The sequence below is a fragment of the Microcaecilia unicolor genome, chromosome 10, assembly GCF_901765095.1.
Source record: "Microcaecilia unicolor chromosome 10, aMicUni1.1, whole genome shotgun sequence".
Lineage (NCBI taxonomy): Eukaryota > Metazoa > Chordata > Amphibia > Gymnophiona > Siphonopidae > Microcaecilia > Microcaecilia unicolor.
The window spans coordinates 199,959,475-199,978,530 of record NC_044040.1 but is presented as its reverse complement, the minus strand read 5'-3'; the positions used below and the strand labels follow the sequence as shown (position 1 = coordinate 199,978,530).

Sequence of the window (19,056 nt, the reverse complement as noted above, 5' to 3'; positions counted from 1 at the left end):
CGCCAGCTGCTAATGTGGCTTTGTAAACAGGGGCCTGAGTTTTTAGTATTGGGTGATATATGGCACATTCTCTACTTCTGACACAATTCCTCCCCCCCCAAAAAAAATAAATACCGCACACTTACTGCTGGATTCTATATATCATGCCTTAATTTCCGCGTGGAAATCAAAGCGTATTCTATAACTATGGGCTAGAATCTATATATTGCGCCAGAAAATTCTGTGTGGAAAACACAAATAAGCCTAGACAGATTCTCTAAAGTAAGCCTACATTTGATAGAATAGGCTTAAATTTCGGTGCAGTATATAGAATACGCCGAGTGCCTCTCCATGTGACCAAATTTAGTTGCAGCCATTTATGCCATGTTTTACTAGGAGTAAATCCTGATGCTTAAATTAGGCACAGAGCGGGTGTATTTTATAACAACATGCATAGATTTTAGAAATGCTCATGCCCTTCCGATGACCAAACCCCCTTTTCAACTATCCAGCTTATTTTTGAAAGAGAAGGGCGCCCATCTTTCGACACAAATCTGGAGATGAATGCCCTTCTCCTAACGGCGGCCAAATCGGTATAATCGACAGCCGATTTTGGCCAGCCTCAACTGCTTTCCGTCGCAGGGACGGCCAAAGTTCAAGGGGGCTTGTCGGCAGTGTACTGAAGGCGGGACGGGGGCGCGCTTAAGAGATGGCCGTCCTCGGCCGATAATGGAAAAAAGAAGGGCGGCCCTGACGAGCATTTGGCTGACTTTACTTGGTCCATTTATTTTCAGGACCAAGCCTCAAAAAGGTGTCCGAACTGACCAGATGACCACCAGAGGGAATCGGGGATGACCTTCCCGTACTCCCCCAGTGGTCACCAACCCCCTCCCACTCTAAAAAAAGCATTTTTTTGCCAGCCTCTATGCCAGCCTGAAATGTCATACCCAGCTCCATGACAGCAGTATGCAGGTCCCTGGAGCAGTTTTAGTGGGTGCAGTGCACTTCAGGTAGGTGGACTCAGGCCCATGCCCCCCTACCTGTTACACTTGTGGTGGTAAATGTGAGCCCTCCAAAACCCACCCGAAACCCACTGTACCCACATGTAGGTGCCCCTCTTCACCCATAAGGGCTATGGTAGTGGTGTACAGTTGTGGGGAGTGGGGTTTGGGGGGATTTGGGGGGGCTCAGCACCCAAGGGAAGGGAGCTATGTACCTGGGAGCCATTAATGAGGTCCACTGCAGTGCCCCCTAGGGTGCCCGGTTGGTGTCCTGGCAAGTGAGGGGGACCAGTGCACTATGAATGCTGGCTCCTCCCATGACCAACTGGCTTGGATTTGGCCGGTTTTGAGATGGTTGGCCTCGGTTTCCATTATCGGCGAAAACCAATGCCAGCCATCTCTAAGTCCAGCGATCTCAACGAAACGAAACGAAAGATGGCCACCTATTTTGTTCGATAATACGGTTGGCTCCGCCCCTTCCCGGGGCCGTCCCCGGCGTTCGATTATGCCCCTGTACATGACTTAGAATTTACACACACCACATTATAGAATACGCTTCATGAGTTGTGTGTGTAAATTTTTTTTTGTACCCCGTGCTTTCCCTCTTATGGCAGGCTCAATGCGGCTTAGGTACTTATTGTACCTGGGGCAATGGAGGGTTAAGTGACTTGCCCAGAGTCACAAGGAGCTGCCTGTGTCTGCAGTGGGAATCCTACAATCTTAAATTATGTCAATCTTAACTTATGTCAATTAGTGCTCATAATTGCTTGTTAACATCCAATTGACAGCGCTGATTAACTAGTTAACTAATTAGGTTACGTGTATTTTTTTTCAGTGTGGAATTTTCAGGCACCATTTATAGAATCTAGCCCTTAGCATGTGCAGATGGAAAAATTAAGACTGAATGCTTTAGTGCATCCTGCATTAGGCCACATTGGTATAGTAAAAGAGCTCCATAATTTGGAAATATATGTTAAACATTCTCCCATTTTGCTTCCAGAGGCTTGTGGCTTTGAAGTTTTGATAGCTCAACGACTTGTCTAGAATCTCATGTTGGATAAAATGTAATATAGAGAGGCATATTTTCAAAGCACTTTGGGAGGCTAAGTTCCATAGGTTACTATGGAACTTTGGGAGGCTAAGTGCTTTGAAAATGAGCTTGTAAGTGGATTATCATGCAGAAGCAGCTAAATATCTTCAGTCATATGTGCAAGCAATGTACTAAATTTCTACAACAAAGGATTACAAGAATTGCATCGGAACTAAGGACCCTGTTTACTAAGCCGCGTTATAGGCGCGTTAACATTTTTAACGTGTGTTAACCATGTACGCACGTTAACTGTGTATGCACCTACAATATCCCTATAGGTGTCTACATGGTTAGCGCACGCGCTAATTGTAGGCATGTTAAAAATGCTAACGTGCCTTAGTAAACAGGGCCCTAACGTCTTTAGCATGTGCTAAAAATTAGCATGCGTGAACCATGTAGACCTGTGTCACATCCCGCCCTCACTTGTGTCACTTCCTGTTTCCTCTCCGGTAGGAAGCAGCGGAGGGAAGCCTGTGGGGGCCGATGCAGGCAGCGGTTGTGTATCGCTGCCATTGCTGGCGAAAATGCTGAGATAGACTGAGGGAGGAGTCACTGGGACGGGTGGGGGAGGGGGCAAATGCTGGAACCGGGAGCGGAGGAGAGGGAGATAGATGCAGGACAAAAACGGGGGGGAGTTTTGGAAGGCCCACTCATCTTAACTATGGGCCTGCCCAAAATGAGAGGTCTGGGTACACCACTGGTTTGTTGGTCTTTGACATTTAAATCATGTATATTTTATTGTTACCAGCCTAGAACAGGCTATCACAGACTATACATTTTTTTTTATAAATTAATTTTTATTATTTACGTAGCTGTGTTTAAAAAAAAAGGTTTGGTCAAATTCCTAGAGGAAAAGTCCATATCTGAATGATCCAACTTATTATTATTATTTATTACATATGTACTCCGCGCGTTCCCCACACATGGCAGGCTCGATGCGGTTTATATAGTAACTTAGATTTGTTGTGTTGCAGGGTTTAGGCATTTAACACTCCAAATGGACGTAACGTAACTCTTCTCCTTTCCTGTTCCATAATGTGTCTGTCACACATGATCTCTACCATAATATCACTATGTACTTGTCATACCGGAACTGGCGATCGCCAACACGGTGCTATGTAAGCCACATTGAGCCTGCAAATAGGTGGGAAAATGTGGGATACAAATGCAAAAAATAAATAAATAGGAATACTATGGATGTCTACACGGTTAGCGCGTACTAATGCTTAGCATGTTCTTAAAATGCTAACACGCCTCTAGCGCAGCTTAGTAAACGGGACCTTAAAAGTGCAATCCTTCTCATGTAGAAAAATTCTAACGCAAACCCCTCTCTTCTGCAAGGAGTTTTATATAACACTTCTATTATGAGTTGTTATGTCATTAGTTACACTTAATATGGTTTAGAGAAGATTGTATTTTTAATCTCTCAAGTTTGCATCAAGAATCATCCTTGAACTGTTTGATAATTCTAGCAAAGACAGCATGCAGACTAATGACAGAGTGGGCTAACATAGAACAATGATAGCTCTTGGTGCCACGTGACTGGAAACTGTACGGAAATGTCGTTCCAAATGAAGAAAGAATGTGTTTCATTGCCAACAACAATCTCTGTTTTATCGGCTCTCTGTCTTATTCAAGCTTTTGAATAAAGGAGTCAGTAATAGGGTAAGAAAACATACAGGAAACATAAATTTCACTTGTGACCTTGATGCTTTGACAATTTTGGATCATGCATGCAAAACATTCAAACATTGTTTTGTTTTGTTTTGTTTTTTTGGAGGTGGAGAGGGGAGGGCTGACACCGACTAAGATTCATGCAGTTTCAGACAAAAGATTTCTGATCTGGGCTTGTTTTTTTTCTCTGTGGCAAATTACAGCTTTGAGCATCTCAGTCCTTAGAGGCAGAAGAAATAATAGTCCTTTTCTCGCCCTGCTTTTCATAAGAAACAAAACATGCCACAGGTGACTAATTAAAAGTACTTAGCCTTTCATTCTATGACTATCGCTGGTTGATTTTCCAATGACTTAATCACCGAAAAGAGGCATTCATTCAGAAAACATATCAAGTTATGTGCTAACTCCCAAAAAATGTTGAATGTAGGTCATGCTTAACAAACATTTTTCATTATATTTTAAATTATTAAAAAAGGCGGGAAAAGACTTCAAACTATGGACTCTTATCTGTTATAGATGATTAGAGTTTCAACAGACACCTGGAGGCCCTTTTAACTAAGCTGCGTAAGCGTCTATGCGCGCCCAACACTTGCCTAGATGGAGTTACTGCCTGACTACCGCGTGGCTCTTACGGTAATTTCATTTTTGGAAAATATTTTTTATTTTCGGGCGTGCGCAACGGACGCATGCCAAGTGGCATTTGGCATGCGTAGGTCATAACCGCCTGGTTACTGCGTGAGTCTTTACCGCTAGGTCAATGGCTGACGGTAAGGTTTCAGACCCAAAATGGACGCACAGCAATTTTCATGTTGCCACATGTCCATTTTCAGCCCCCCCCCCCCCCCCCAAACGGCCCTTTTTTTACAGTCGCGCTATAAAATGGATCGGCACGCACCCAAAACCCACATCTACACTATGGCAAGCCATTTTTCAGTGTGCCATTGTAAAATGACCCCTTGATTTACTAAGATACTATAACAACAAATGTTCTTGATGAAGATAGGTGCTGGATATTATCATGACAAGTGTGCTCTATTGGGCATTTTTTAGTAAAAAATCTAATCTTTGAAAAAGAAAAATGGACTCAATAAAATAAAGAACACTATACATGATCTATACAAAACCAAAATCTTTTCACATAACTAACGACCAAGCACTACCATGTTAACCTTATGTCGAATAGGGTCTCTCTATAGTTGATGACCTAATGTATGTTACAATCCAATTTATTACTCAGAAACCTTCTTGTAATACCTTAATGTAATCTTCTTAACCATGTCTGTATGCACATGGTATACATATATATATATACCATGATCTATTCCATCTATGTTATGCTCCATGTATGTTCCATTGTATACTTCTTATCGTGTATGTTCGCACATTAATGCAAGACCATTTATAATTCTGCTATTCGGAAATGGCATCCGCCATTACGGCAAATGTAAGCCACATTGAGCCTGCAAATCGGTGGGAAAATGTGGGATACAAATGCTACAAAATAAATAAATAAATAAATAAATAGGTTATTAAGGGTTTAGCCAATGGAGGAGTGGCCTAGTGGTTAGGGTGGTGGACTTTGGTCCTGGGGAACTGAGGAACTGAGTTCGATTCCCACTTCAGGCACAGGCAGCTCCTTGTGACTCTGGGCAAGTCACTTAACCCTCCATTGCCCCAAGTAAGCCGCATTGAGCCTGCCATGAGTGGGAAAGCGCAGGGTACAAATGTAACAAAAATAAAATAGATACTATTGGAGATTCTACATGGAATGTTGCTACTATTGGAGATTCTACATGGAATGTTGCTATTCCACTAGGCTGCACAGGCTTCTGTTTCTGTGAGTCTGATGTCCTGCACGTATGTGCAGGACGTCAGACTCACAGAAGCAGAAGCCTGCGCGGCCACATTGGTGATCTGCAAGGGCCGACTTCTACATGGAATGTTGCTAGTGGAATAGCAACATTCCGTGTAGAATGTCAAATTGTATCAACAGTGGAGGAGTGGCCTAGTGGTTAGGGTGGTGGACTTTGGTCCTGGGAACTGAGTTCGATTCCCACTTCAGGCATAGGCAGCTCCTTGTGACTCTGGGCAAGTCACTTAACCCTCCATTGCCCCATGTAAGCCGCATTGAGCCTGCCGTGAGTGGGAAAGCGCGGGGTACAAATGTAACAAAAAAAATTATATGAATGTCTGTTGAGACTATAATCATCTATAATGGATAAAAGTTCACAGCCAGTTTCTGAGGTCTTTTCCTCCATTTTTAATCATTTAAAATATAATCAAAGTTTTTTTGTTAAGCACTATATTCATTCAAAACGTTTTGGGTGATTTTCCAATGAGACATCCGCAAAGAAAGGAGAGAAAGCACACACAGAGTTAAAAAGTTGAGTGGAATAGAAATTCTAATCTAAGGTGTTCCACAGGATACAGAAAACCAGTGAGACCAATGTAAATGCAGACAGGTTCAAAACTTGGATAGCTTGCAAAAAAAAAAAAGGCAAATTGCGTGCCCTTGTGTTTGGAAATTTTAGCAAAGGGCTAGGCAGCATTTCTGTATGTGCTGTTTTTCATTTTCAGAGCCGTTCACAAAACGTATTATGCGAAATTGCTAATGAGCTGAGAACTCATGCAAATCAGTTCATTAGCAATTTTGCAAGAGAAAATCTATCCGTGCAAATCACGCTAATGCTCCTTTTCATGCAAAACTTAATTATACCTCAGAGAGATATAGTTGAGTTTTGGGGGGGATTTTAAAGGAAAAAGCCAGCAATTTCTCACAAATGTTTTCACAGCAAAATTGCTGTGCAGCTCATTTATATGAATATTTAAATGAGTTGGCTCATTTGCTGTGAGGGAATTTCACAGCCTAGTATGGGGGAGGGGAAGCCATGTTTGCTACCCAAAATTTAAACGTGCAGAGAAAGACCAGCGGAGAAAATCACATAGGAGAGCCTCAAAAGATATGGTGATTTGTTGACTCATCTCAATACTCAATAGATAACAGAGAAGTACATCAAGCATCACATACTACTGATTGTGGTGGCATGCGGACACCAAAATTGTCAAAATTTGCAACCTGCGTAATACCTTTGGTTGAATTGCTCCAACGGTTACCTTCAGAGTAATGGGATAAAGTCAACAGATTGACACATGAAGCACCGGCACCAGATCCAAAAACAGTTATTCTTAATGGGTCACCGCCAAAGAACCCAATATTTTCACTAGTCCATCGTAGAGCTTGAATCAAATCAAGCAGCCCATAGTTGCCTTTTGCAGCTTGATCGCCAGTGCTCAAGAAACCTAAAACAGAGGAAATAAGGAAAAAAATTAACATTCAAAGTGCATTCATATACTGTTATCAATAACTTAAATCTGTTGTAGCTATCACTTTGCAAGATAATATAAAAATATTAAGAGTCCTTTTAAAAAGTGCACTGAAATCTGGAATTAATATGATCTGCATACTAAGCCCAGATTTAACATTCCTGTCACTTTCTAAGGCTTTTTTTATTTGCAGATCCCACGCTAATGTTCCCACTTGCACACGAGACCTGGAAAAAATAATGCGGGGATCACTTACTGCCTCCTATTTAGGAGGTGTTAAATGTTCCTGTGTTAAATCTGTGTTATCCCTTTAGCACACAATAATCATAACACTCTAGCTGGATAATGTGGGAAAGCCCACCCTCTTCCCATGATACACCCTGAGGCCGATATTCAAAGTGATTTAAGCGGTCAGGAGCGTCGCTTGCCTGCTTAAATTGCTTCCTGGCGCCTAACTGAGGATATTCAGGGTCACTTAACCGGATAGTGACGCTAAATATCCCCTGAGACCGGCCAAACAAAAAACGGGCAGGTCAAGGGTGGTGCTGGGGCGGCACTGTGGAGGAGCCCCAGGTTATGCTAAGTGGCTTCATTTAGGACAGCTCAAGAGGTGTCCTAAATATGGCTGCTTAACTATGCGGGGGCCAACTCTGAATATCGGGCAGGCAACCGCATAACTTATTTTTTGTTTTGTTAAAAAAAAAAAAAACAAGTCCCTCCTGCCAATTTCCCCGCTTTCCCTCCGTCTTTCCCCACAGCGCACAATAAGCCCCCCCTCCACCTCCCCCTCCCCCCAATTGTGAAGTTAAGCTCCCTGGGCTTACCTACATCCCTGGTGGTCCAGCGGTGTCTTTGGGAGCAGTTCCTGCTCCTGCTCCTGCCCCTCGGTAAAATTAATGCCAATTAGTGCCAATAATGGCTTTTTAAGTGGCAATTAACTAAGTTTCACGAGCAAATTCAGAATATGATTGCAGAATCCAGGGGCACTTCAAGGGGCAGGAGTGAGGTAGCTGCACTCCTGCCCCCAACAACACCGCTAGACCACCACAGATGTATGGTGGGGGAGAGACAGGGGGTCTTGCAGGGGAGGTCTTAATGCGCACTGGGGGAAGGGAAGGAGCAATTTTTTTTAAAGAAAGTCAACAGGCATATTTTCAAAGCACTTTGGGAGGCTAAGTTCCATAGGTTTCTATGGAACTTTGGAAGGCTAAGTGCTTTGAAAATATGCCTCAATATATGTGCCAAAACAGTCTGTTATTCAACCAGGGCCACATAACTATTATGCGGCCCCGGCTGAATATCGGTTAGGCCTACATAATCTCTGGCAACCTGTCCGCCCCAATTTATCTCCCGATATTCAGTGCTGTTGCCTGGACATGGCCCGGCACTGGTTATCAGGAGATAATTTAGCCAACGACGATCAGCGTTTAAAAAAACATTGACTGCCGTCAACTAAATATTGGTGGGGGGGGGGGGGGGCTCCTCTAAATAAACTATTTTAAAAAAATTGGTAACACACGATTTGCTCAAGAACACTGGCAAAATACTACAACACATGTTAGTGCATTTTGTGCTAAGCTTTTTCTTGCATGTACTAGGGTAGGGTTGGGCAACCTCGATCCTTGAGGGCCGCAATCCAGTCGGGTTTTCAGGTTTTCCCCAATGAATATGCATGAGATCTATTTGCATGCACTGCTTCCACTGTATGCAAATAGATCCCAGACATATTCATGGAGGAAATCCTGAAAACTCAACAGGGTTAAAGCAGGGGCGTAGCTACGTGGGGGGCATGAGCCCCCACAGATTATGCCCTGGCCCCCTCTACATTTTACCCCCCCCCATAGCCACCGCCCACCCCCCGCCAAGCCCCGCCGCCGCTGTGCATGTAGCCTCGTGCAGGACGTAAGGCGTCAGAAACAGATGACCACACAACGAAGGCACCAGAGTCGACCGGTGCTGAAGAAGACTCTTCAGCTGGCAGGGATTGGGGACCCCCGCCAGCAAACAAGGTACCTGATGCGGCGGCGGGGCAGGGAGCGAGCGTGCGGTGGCGGCGGGAGGGGGTTTGCAGTTGCGGCAGGGGGGTCCAAAGTGGCGGGAGGGGGGTTGGCGGCGGGGGGAGGTGGCTAAACAGTGCCCCCCCCCCCACCTTGGGCTCTGCCCCCCCCTCCCGCCGAGGTCTGGCTACGCCCCTGGGTTAAAGCCCTCAAGGACCAAGATTGCTCACCTCTGCATTAGGGCTTAACATCCTTTAGTAAAAAGGCCCCATTAAAGCTAGAACACGGAAAGTAGAAATCAGCACCAAAGAAACCTTTAGTGTAGCTATTGCAATTTATGTCTTTCATTTATACTGAAATATTTTAAATATTCTTTATCATATTTTTGATACAATACCATTGCTGAGAAAAAAACATGAAACCAAAAAAACAGCATATACCGAAAAATACAGACAACTTCTGATTCGCACTGATTCCGTTGCTTTATAAACAGATCTACAGGCCTAGTCATGAAAATGAAAGCATTAACCCCTGGATTCTACATAGTGAGACTTAAGTTGCGTGCGCAGATCCAGTTGTATTCTGTATTTGCGCGTGCAGCTTAATTATTCAGTAGGCTAATCAGTGTTGATAATTGCCACTTAACAAGCCATTATTGACCCTAATTGGCATTAATTAGAATTTACTCGCAGAACTGTCTAAGCGCATTCTATAACGTGATGCACGTAAATCCTACGCTACATAGTTGAAAAGTGGGTGTGGCCATGGGCGTAGAATGGGCAGGTCATAGACATTTCTAAAATCTATGCACCTAATTTATGCTTTGGCATTTACACCAAGCAAGTTTTACTTGGTGTAACTGCCCGCAACTAAATTTAGTCGCATGGACACGTGCTCAGCCTATTCTATAAACTACATGGAAATTTAGGTTTATTCTATAAAGTGTGCCTAAATTTAGGCACACTCTACAGAATACACCTAGGCATACTTTGTTTCGACGCTGATATTTTAGGTTTGATATATAGAATCCAGTCCTAAATGTCACTATTACTAGGGAAAGCTAATGCAAATTCATGATGTCATGGTTGTGGCCGAGCCCTTATGTTCAGACCTACTGTTTCTTTGTATCTAGCTCTGTGACCTCTCCAGTCTGCCTTTTTCCCTATTGTTGTTCTTTCTGTTAGCCAAGCCTCGCTTTGGTGTCCCTGAAGCCAAGCCTCACTTTGGTCTCCCTGCTTCTGCTTCATTTCCTACTTGTGACATCATCAGCCTACTCCTTTATAAGGACCCAGGGAGCTTTCCTACGTTGCCTTTGCAAGAGGTCTCTTAATCTTGTTACCTGTTTAGATCATTTCCCTGCTTGGCTTTGTTCCTGAGAATCTTGCTCCTGAAGGTCTGTTCTGTGTTTCTTTGAGTCTTGTATTTCAATGCTTTGCTTTGTTTCTATGTGTTTGCTTTTGTACCTTGATCCTGAAAACCTGGTTCTAGAACCACACCCTGCCCTTGGTGTCTGTATCTGTTTGACTCTACCCTTGGCTCCTGCTTTTAGTCTAGCCCTGCTTTTGACTCTTGCTATAGTTAAGCTCTGTGTTTAAGCCAATCTCTGTGTTTAGCCAAGCTCTGTTCCTGTTTTCCCTGTTCTGTTTCCTGTGTGTGTAGTTCTTGTCTGTTAATTCTAAGAGTCTGTAGAAGCCAGCATTGTCCCTGATTACTTTACTGCTATGCACCTGTGTCTGCTGCCTCTCAGTCTGCCTGGCCTTTCCCTTTCCAGCTGTGGGTGCTGGTAAGCACATTGCTTCTTTGTTTCTCTTCCCCTAGTCTGCTTAATCCTTTGCCTGCTATGTTTGCTTCCTGGCTCTTCAGTTCTGTTTCTGCCAAGTTCTGTTCCTGTGTGTGTTTGAGCCAGGTTCTGCTCCTGCTCTGTGTTTGAGCTAGTTCTGCCCTAGTTCCCTCCTAAGCCAAGCCCATTCCAGAAGCCTGTTCCAGCGAAGCCAAGCCCAGATGGTTCCAGAATCCTGTTCCAGCCAAGCCAAGCACATTCCAGAATCCTGTTCCAGCCAAGCCCATTCCAGAATCCAGTTCCAGAATCCTGTTCCAGCCGAGCCTGTTCCAGCCAAGCTTGTTTGAGAATCCTGAATCCTGTTTGAGAATCCTGAATCCTGTTCCAGCCAAGCCTGTTCGAGAATCCTGAATCCTGTTTGAGAATCCTGTTCCAGCCAAGCCTTTTCAAGAATCCTGAATCCTGTCCCTGACTTGTTTATTGTCTTGCTTCTGTTATTCTTGTTGCCTAGCTCCTACTCTGTCTTGCCTGTCTAGTTGTGCTTTGTCTTGTCTCTTTTAGTCTAGTCCTGTCCAGATCCAGTCCTTGCCATGTCCTTCTCTTGCCCTTTTCTGGACCCAGTTTTAATCTACTTCCGTGTTTTGCCTTAACTTGCATTTCTGGGTCCCAGTCCCAGTTTTAATCCAGTTCTGAGTCTTGCCTTGTCCTCTCTGGGTTCCAGTTCTGGCCCTTTGCCTTCTTTTCCTTGCCTCATCTGGATCCGGTTCTTGTGTTGTCCATTGTGTTTAGTTACCTCTGACCTGCCTTCTTGAGTCTGTTAGTTTATCCTAGTCCAGTCTGTTCTGATTCCTGCCTGTGCCAGCTCAGGCGATTTGTCTGGACTGGCTAGTGGTTAGAGCACCGGTCTTGCAATCCAGAGGTGGCCGGTTCAAATCCCACTGCTGATCCTTGTGATCTTGAGCAAGTCACTTAACCCTGCATTGCCTCAGGTACAAACTTAGATTGTGAGCCCTCCTGGGACAGAGAAATATCCAGTGTACCTGAATGTAACTCACCTTGACCTACTACTGAAAAAGGTGTGAGCAAAATCTAAATAAACAAATAAAATAAAGCTCCGGCTTTAGTCCAAGGGCTCACCATTCCTGACAGCTGTGACACATGAACACTAACTCAATGACACTGACACGTAAGTGTTATGAAAGCATGCGCTGCATTGAGGGTGGGATAAGTAACACAGCCTATTCCCTATTGCTCATTTCCAGATGCAGAAAGTGGATCAGCTGTGCTATTAACTTTGACCACATCCTGCGATAACAAATTCCATTCTCTGCAGCCTCTACCTGCTTCCTACTAGGTATTGTTTTGAGACTTAATTTTCAAAAATACTGGCCCAGTGTTTCCAAATTTGTAGTCATCGATGATATTCTTATTTTCTTGAAGGATGCTGGCAGATGCTTGTTAAACCAGAATTATTCAAATGGGAACAACTGTGCCATTTGACTTCTGTTAGCATAAGAATGATTAGTCTAGGGCAGTGTTACTCCACCTTGGCCACTCAGCAAGTTACTTTCACAGCAAGCTACAAATAGACATAGATAGATATGGTGATATTTAATGGTCACTTTGACCCTGAATATAAGCATTTGCTATTCTATACAGTGAAAAATACATGGGTAGAGACATTTTAGACTTAATGTAGAAATCAGAATTGAGACGTCCAGGTCAGGACATGTGCAATGCCAGTAATATTTTAGAAAATGAGATGAAGTAAAGACTTTTCTAAAATACATGCAGGAATGCACATGTATGTACCAGAAGCATGCAGCGAGAGCAACCATTTTGCATGTCAACATGGAAAACGTCAACAGAGGCAACTCATCAACTTGCAAGTTTAAGTGCCAACACTTGCACGTGAGAATGCACTGAGCAGGAGTCTGTCTGCCAAATAAGGAAATGTTTCCCTTCTTCGGTAGTCTGGATGGCGACTGCCAGGCTACAAAGAGAAAAGTCCGGTGCCACCATTTTTCAAGATGGTGCACCAGAGGCAGGAATGAATGGGCATTGCTCCTGTGTCTTCAAGGTATGCCCTGAGGGTCAGGACAGTGGGATGAGGGAGCTACTCAGGGCTTTTTTTGAGGGGGTACTTGGGGGTACTGGTACCGGCACCTTTCTCATTGTCTGCTAAAATTGACCCATGGAACCCAAGTTTTAATGAAAGAGCTCAGGCCCAACACACCAATTCTGTCTTATCATAGATTCTGTGACTAGTTGCAGGGGGCCTGGCTATTATAGGGTGGGTCCCTCAGTGATCACTCCACTCCTGAGGGGTGGCCTAGCATTTGAGTACCGGCACCTTTTTTGCTAGAAAAAACTCACTGGAGCTACTAGACACCAGGGATTTTTTATAAATTGGGGGGTATGCAGTAGATGACACCTATGACCAAAGGGAAGTGGTCTATGGTGTAGAACTGAGCATGTTGTTTTGGAGTGCTTGAGCAGTAGTGTGGAAGGTAATATAGTGTGAGGTGTGGATGACGAAGGCATCGAGGAACTGGGTAAGACAGTTGGAGATGGCGGGCAGGGTGAGGCCTGCACTGACTCCTAGCAATAACTGGAAGGTGACAGTGGCCAGAAAGGTGAGGAAGGCAGTGACCTTCAGGATTATTCCTGCATTTCCTGGTCTGGAGGAGGGGTTGTATTGGGTCACAGAGGTGCTGTACGGCAGCCCTGTCAAACCAGAACCTGCTCAGTGAGGTCCAAGATGTGGGTGCTGAGCCTGGAGACTCTCTGATAGGGATATTTCCTCTGGGGCCTCCCCTCCAAATTCTCATCCACTCACAGTAATGCGTTCAGGGCATCCATGATTGCAGTGCAGGTGTCCCACCACCACAAGTACAGTCCACTGGCCCCAGAAACACCACTGTGCACACCTCCACCTACTGAACCTCGTAAGACTCAGCAACAGTACCTGCACGAGCACACAGACGTGAGACACACACCAGCTGCCCAAATATACTCACTTTCCCACCACCAACAAACAATCCAGACACACACAGCTAGAGCACTAAGCACTCACTGTTCCAACAACAGCAATCAGTCCTAACACACACAGCAGCAGCACAAAGCACTCACTCTCCCATGAACAGCACACAGCCCTCATACAAACAGCAGCACAGAGCACAGTGTGTTACGTCTGTGGCCGTGACCACCCTCAGACTTACCCTGTTTCTGGGAGTCAGTGGCTGTGCTGGCTTTTGCTTGTCTCTGTGTCTGTCTCTGTCTTAGTTTCTCTCTGGCTCTGTGTGCTGATTGCCCTACTGAACCTCACCTGTGTGGGCTATGCCTTTTCCAAGATGGCTGCCGCCGACTCCTCTATGCCAGTATCCAAGATGGCTCCCGCTGGGCTGACTTCTCTGTGTGTCAAGCCTCTGTTTGACTGCAAGGTGATTGCTGCAGCTTGTGCCCCTGGTGTGGAAGGGCTTTATTAATCACTTAGAGACTACAGCCCTGGCCTTTGCATTTCATTTAGGGCCCTGGTGTATAGAGTGCTCTGTACACTGTTTCAGTGTTTGCTCTGTGTGAGTTTCTATGTTTGACTAGATAGCTTAGGCACCGTGTGGCTTGTTAGCCTGTGTATAGCTTTGCTAGTGCTCTGTGTTTGTTTAGACTAGCCAGCTTAGGCACCGTGTGGCTTGTTAGCCTGTGTATAGCTTTGCTAGTGCTCTGCGTTTGTTTAGACTAGCAAGCTTAGGCACCGTGTGGCTTGTTAGCCTGTGTATAGCTTTGCTAGTGCTCTGTGTTTGTTTCCAGTGCATGACTTGTTAGCTTGGGCACAGCTTTGTTGTTAGCTGGTGTATAGCTTTGCTAGTGCTCTGTGTTTGTTTCCAGTGCATGACTTGTTAGCTTGGGCACAGCTTTGTTGTTAGCTGGTGTATAGCTTTCAAGTCTCCTGAGTGTGCTCTGTGTATGTTTCTTGTGTATGATTGGTTTGCCTGGGTATAGCGTTTCTATTAGCCTAGGTACAGTTTACTAGTCATTGTGTTTAAACCTGCCGACTGACAGAACCCGGACAGTCCCTGCCTGTCGGCCTTGCCTGCGCCTAGGTGCCAGGGGGCACTCCTGGATCTTCATTCCTGTTGTTCCTGCTTGCAAGTTCCAGTTCCGGGTTTTCCTGTAAGTCCTACCGGCTGCCAGAACCTTAGGGCTTAACCCTCGGGGAAAGGTGGTCAAGCGTAGGTGAAGCCTAGGTCCAGTGTGTTCCAGTCCAGCGGGTTTCACTCCTGTATGTTCCAGTCCTGTGGGGCCCTCCAGTGTGTTCCAGTCCAGGGGGCTCCACTCCAGTGCGCACCCGTCTGGTGCGTTCCAGTTCCGAGTGTTCCGGTGTAGAACTCCAGTCCGGGGTTCCGGTCCAGTTTTGTCTCATCTCTACCTTGGAGGTGATCTTGCCTGCCACTGCCGCTCCACGGTAGTGGCCCATGGGCTCACGAACCCAGTGCTCTCGGGGAAGAAGCCTGACAGTATGCCAAGGTCCTCGAGCACGCGACAGACCCGGGGAAGAAGCCTGACAGTATGCCAAGGTCCGCGAGCACGCGACACAGTGACAATCAGAGGAACAATGAGAGACAGAGGACAAGCAGGTAGGGATATAGAATGGGAGATGTGGGGGTTTGGGGACAGTGAGAGTTTGGAGAGGGAAGGTGGGGAGATATAGAGGAAATAATAGGTATGGCTGGAGGCTAGTAGGTGTGGGCAAGGACCTGAGGAAGTAAGACACAGAGGAAGCAAGGTAGGAAAGGATCAAAAGGTTCAGACTGGGGCAAACAGACAAAGGTAACAAAGCACTCAGCAACTCTCCACTATTTCTCACAGATGATCGCTTCCACCTCTCCAACTCAGCAAAATCACAAATGAGTCTAAAGACAGGTTTAGCCTTACCCTAGATGCTTTCAAAGCAGGTCTAATTCCAGGCGTATTTCCTTCCACCTCAGGAAGTCATTTTGCTATCCGTTATCAGCAATAAACATTCTTCAGGTAACACAGCCCATGTCATGCCCATGAAACACTCCCTCTGGGAATGTCTTCTTTTCAGTGGCTAGTGGGCTTGGTTATTTTTTGTTTGTTTGTTTGTTTGATTATAAGCTTTAGACATTTTTTTCTGTAAGATATACGTATATCTGCCTGTTATGTCATAATTATATAAGTACAGAAAATAATATTCACTACATAAGTACTGCCATACTGGGACAGACTGAAGGTCCATCAAGCCCAGCATCCTGTTTCCAACAGTGACCTGTGGGTGCTGTGGGTGCTTGAGCACCCCCAATATTGAGAAAATTCCTTATATGTGTCCATGGAGGGGTTATTTCCACTGGGCTAAGCACCCCTAATAATTTTGAAAAGTTAGCTCCTATGAAACCAGTACATTTTATGCTGCTTATCCTAGAAATATACAAACAAATATGAATGCAGTTTTTTTGTGACGTGGAGTAGAGTCTCATATATTTGACACGAAAAAGGTTTTTTTCACTCAATACGTGAATGTGTAATTCGTTTATATGATTTAATCATTGACTCAGTCTCCACCAACCTTTACTAATCACTAATTTATGACTTTTGTCAGTCCAACTCTCACAAAACAATCATAATCAACAAAATGTTCACAGCACTTAGCTTTGGCAGGTTGGTGCACTCTGAAACCCCGACAGGTCCCCGTTTCGTGTTAACTTTATCAAGGGGGAGCCACCAATTCCGATAACTGCCTCAAGTGCATGTGTTCCATTGCTTTATCCATTGCTTAAAGCAATGGAACACACGCACTTGAGGCAGTTATCGGAATTGGTGACTCCCCCTTGATAAAGTTAACACGAAACAGGGATCTGTCGGGGTTTCAGAGTGCACCAACCTGCCAAAGCTAAGTGCTGTGCATATTTTGTTGATTATGATTAGATTGTGAGAGTTGGACTGACAAAAGTCATAAATTAGTGATTAGTAAAGGTTGGTGGAGGCTGAGTCAATGATTAAATCATATAAACGAATTACACATTCACGTATTGAGTGAAAAAAACTTTTTTCGTGTCAAATATATGAGACTCTACTCCACTTCATAAAAAAACTGCATTCATATTTGTTTGTATGTTTTGCGATTTTCTACACTCGACAGAGTGCTGGCTCAGTTTTTGTAGTGACAGTATCCTAGAAATAAACAGTGGATTTTCCCCAAGTTCATTTTAATAATGGTCTACGGCCTTTTTCTTTAAGAAGCCATCCAAACCTCTTTAAACCCCGCTAAGCTAACTTCTTTTACTACATTCTCTGGCTACTCTATTGGCTATCTTTGTGTCATTTTTTGGATGTTTTTCTGTTTAGAAAATGAGCCCCTAAATGATTTCTGTCAGATATATCCATATTCATCATTTTATTATCCAAATGTCTGCACATCAGTATTAAGTACAGCTAAAAACAAATAAACTTTGCATTGAACTGAGCAAACAACCACAAAGTGGACAACAACTGCCTACTGGTCATGCATTGATGAAAAGTACAGCCATTAAACATTTATCTCCACATGAACTAAATGTTAGTTCTCATTAAAACTATTCTGATTCACTGCATAATGAACGAACTGCACACAGTGCAACAATAATAAATTTGTAGTCCTAAAAAAGAAAAATAACCCGCATTGAGTATCTGGTGAAGAAATGAAAATTGTTCTATCAGCAAGCATAATTCTCTTGTGACATATTTGTATTTTCTTTCATACATTATGTAGGAACCCCAAGGTGAACTCCTGTCTGGGGACATTATTTGAGGCTACACAAACAAGAAGATGAGGGATCCTATAGCAGAGGGGGAGGAATTTTCTTCAAGGCCCTCACTTACCATATCTGATTTCTGCTCCTGGACCTTCTTGGTAGATGTGTTCCCAGAAATAAGTCCGTTCCACACATGATCAATTAACAATGACACCAAATTTAACAGTAGCCAAAAGAGGCTAAACCTCAAGAAGATTCATTGATCACGATGAATAGAAGCAAAAGGAACACGTGAGGTAAAGTTTCTTCTAGAGATGAACAGTAGTAGATGCAACAGCTTCATTCTCCTCCTTGACTGTCAAGAAGATTTGATTCTCTCTTGCACTCCTATCACTCACCCCTTTCTAGCCTTTACAGGCAGGTTTCTGAGATCCTAGCTCAGTTAGCTAGGATACCCTTCCTTTACAGGTTGTGGGAGTATCTCCTGGGGACTAAGTCCACCTGATGATCTAGTGCTCCTTGTCCTCTGAGGGGACCTCTAGGCTCCCCTCCTAGTCTTCCTCTTTTGGCTCCCCTCCTTGAGAGTTCGTAGACCCTATCAGCGTGTGCTTGTCAAGTATTGAGACCAGCTTGGTAGAAAAAGGAGCCTCTCAATGTAGCTGCTTCCACACTGTACCCAGAAATAAACTAAACAGGGTGTGAGAACTGAGTCAGAGCCACCCCCTTTTCCTCCTTCTCATTATGGAACAGCGTACATCTCTATCCCTGACCCTACAATCTGACAGTGATAGACAATACTCTAAGTGAGGCCTTACCAATGACTTGTACAGGGCATCAACACTCAACTTATTCTCGAGTCTTCCGTGAGGAACCGCATCAAAGGCTTTGCTGAAATCCAAGTAGCTTACATCTAGCGCATGTCCTTTATCCAGTTCTTTGGTCGCCTAGTCAAAGAAATCAATCATATTCATTTGGCAAGATTTTCCTTTAGTAACGTCATGTTGCATTGGATCCTGCAACTCACTGGATTCTAGAAAGTTAACTATCTTTTCCTTCAGCAGCAATTCTATTATTTTTCCTACCACTGACGTGAGGCTTACCGGCCTGTAGTTTCTCACTTCTTCCCTGTCCCCGCTTTTGTGAAGAGGGGCCACATTAGCTCATCTCCAGGATTTCTCTGAGCTCCCCCTGCATCCTGGGATGCATCCTATCCGGCCCCATAGTTTTGTTCACTTTCAGATTTTCAAGTTGTTTACAAATGCTTTCTTTCGGAAACGGTGCACTGTCCACTCAGTTCCCAGCTATACCCTTGGCAGTTGACCATGGTCCTTCTCCAGGATTTTCTTCCTTGTACACCAAAGAAAAGTATTTGTTTAGCACATTTGCTTTATCCTCATCACTCTCCACGTAGACATTCTCAGCATCTTTCAGTCTTACAATTCCATTCCTAGTTTTAACT

The 19,056-nt window shown here is 44.4% G+C and overlaps 1 protein-coding gene across 5 annotated transcripts in view; it reads right to left on the bottom strand.

Annotated features, from left to right (window-relative positions):
- The window catches only part of NLGN1 (neuroligin 1), a 667,435-nt gene that overhangs the window by 11,961 nt on the left and 636,418 nt on the right, over positions 1-19,056 (bottom strand). For 3 of the 5 annotated variants that reach the window (XM_030216952.1, XM_030216951.1, XM_030216953.1), the window contains one exon: positions 6,832-7,044. In XM_030216952.1, the coding sequence (XP_030072812.1) occupies positions 6,832-7,044 (213 nt within the window). The remainder of the gene's footprint in view (positions 1-6,831; positions 7,045-19,056) is intronic. The other 2 variants (XM_030216949.1, XM_030216954.1) reach the window with 1 other exon arrangement.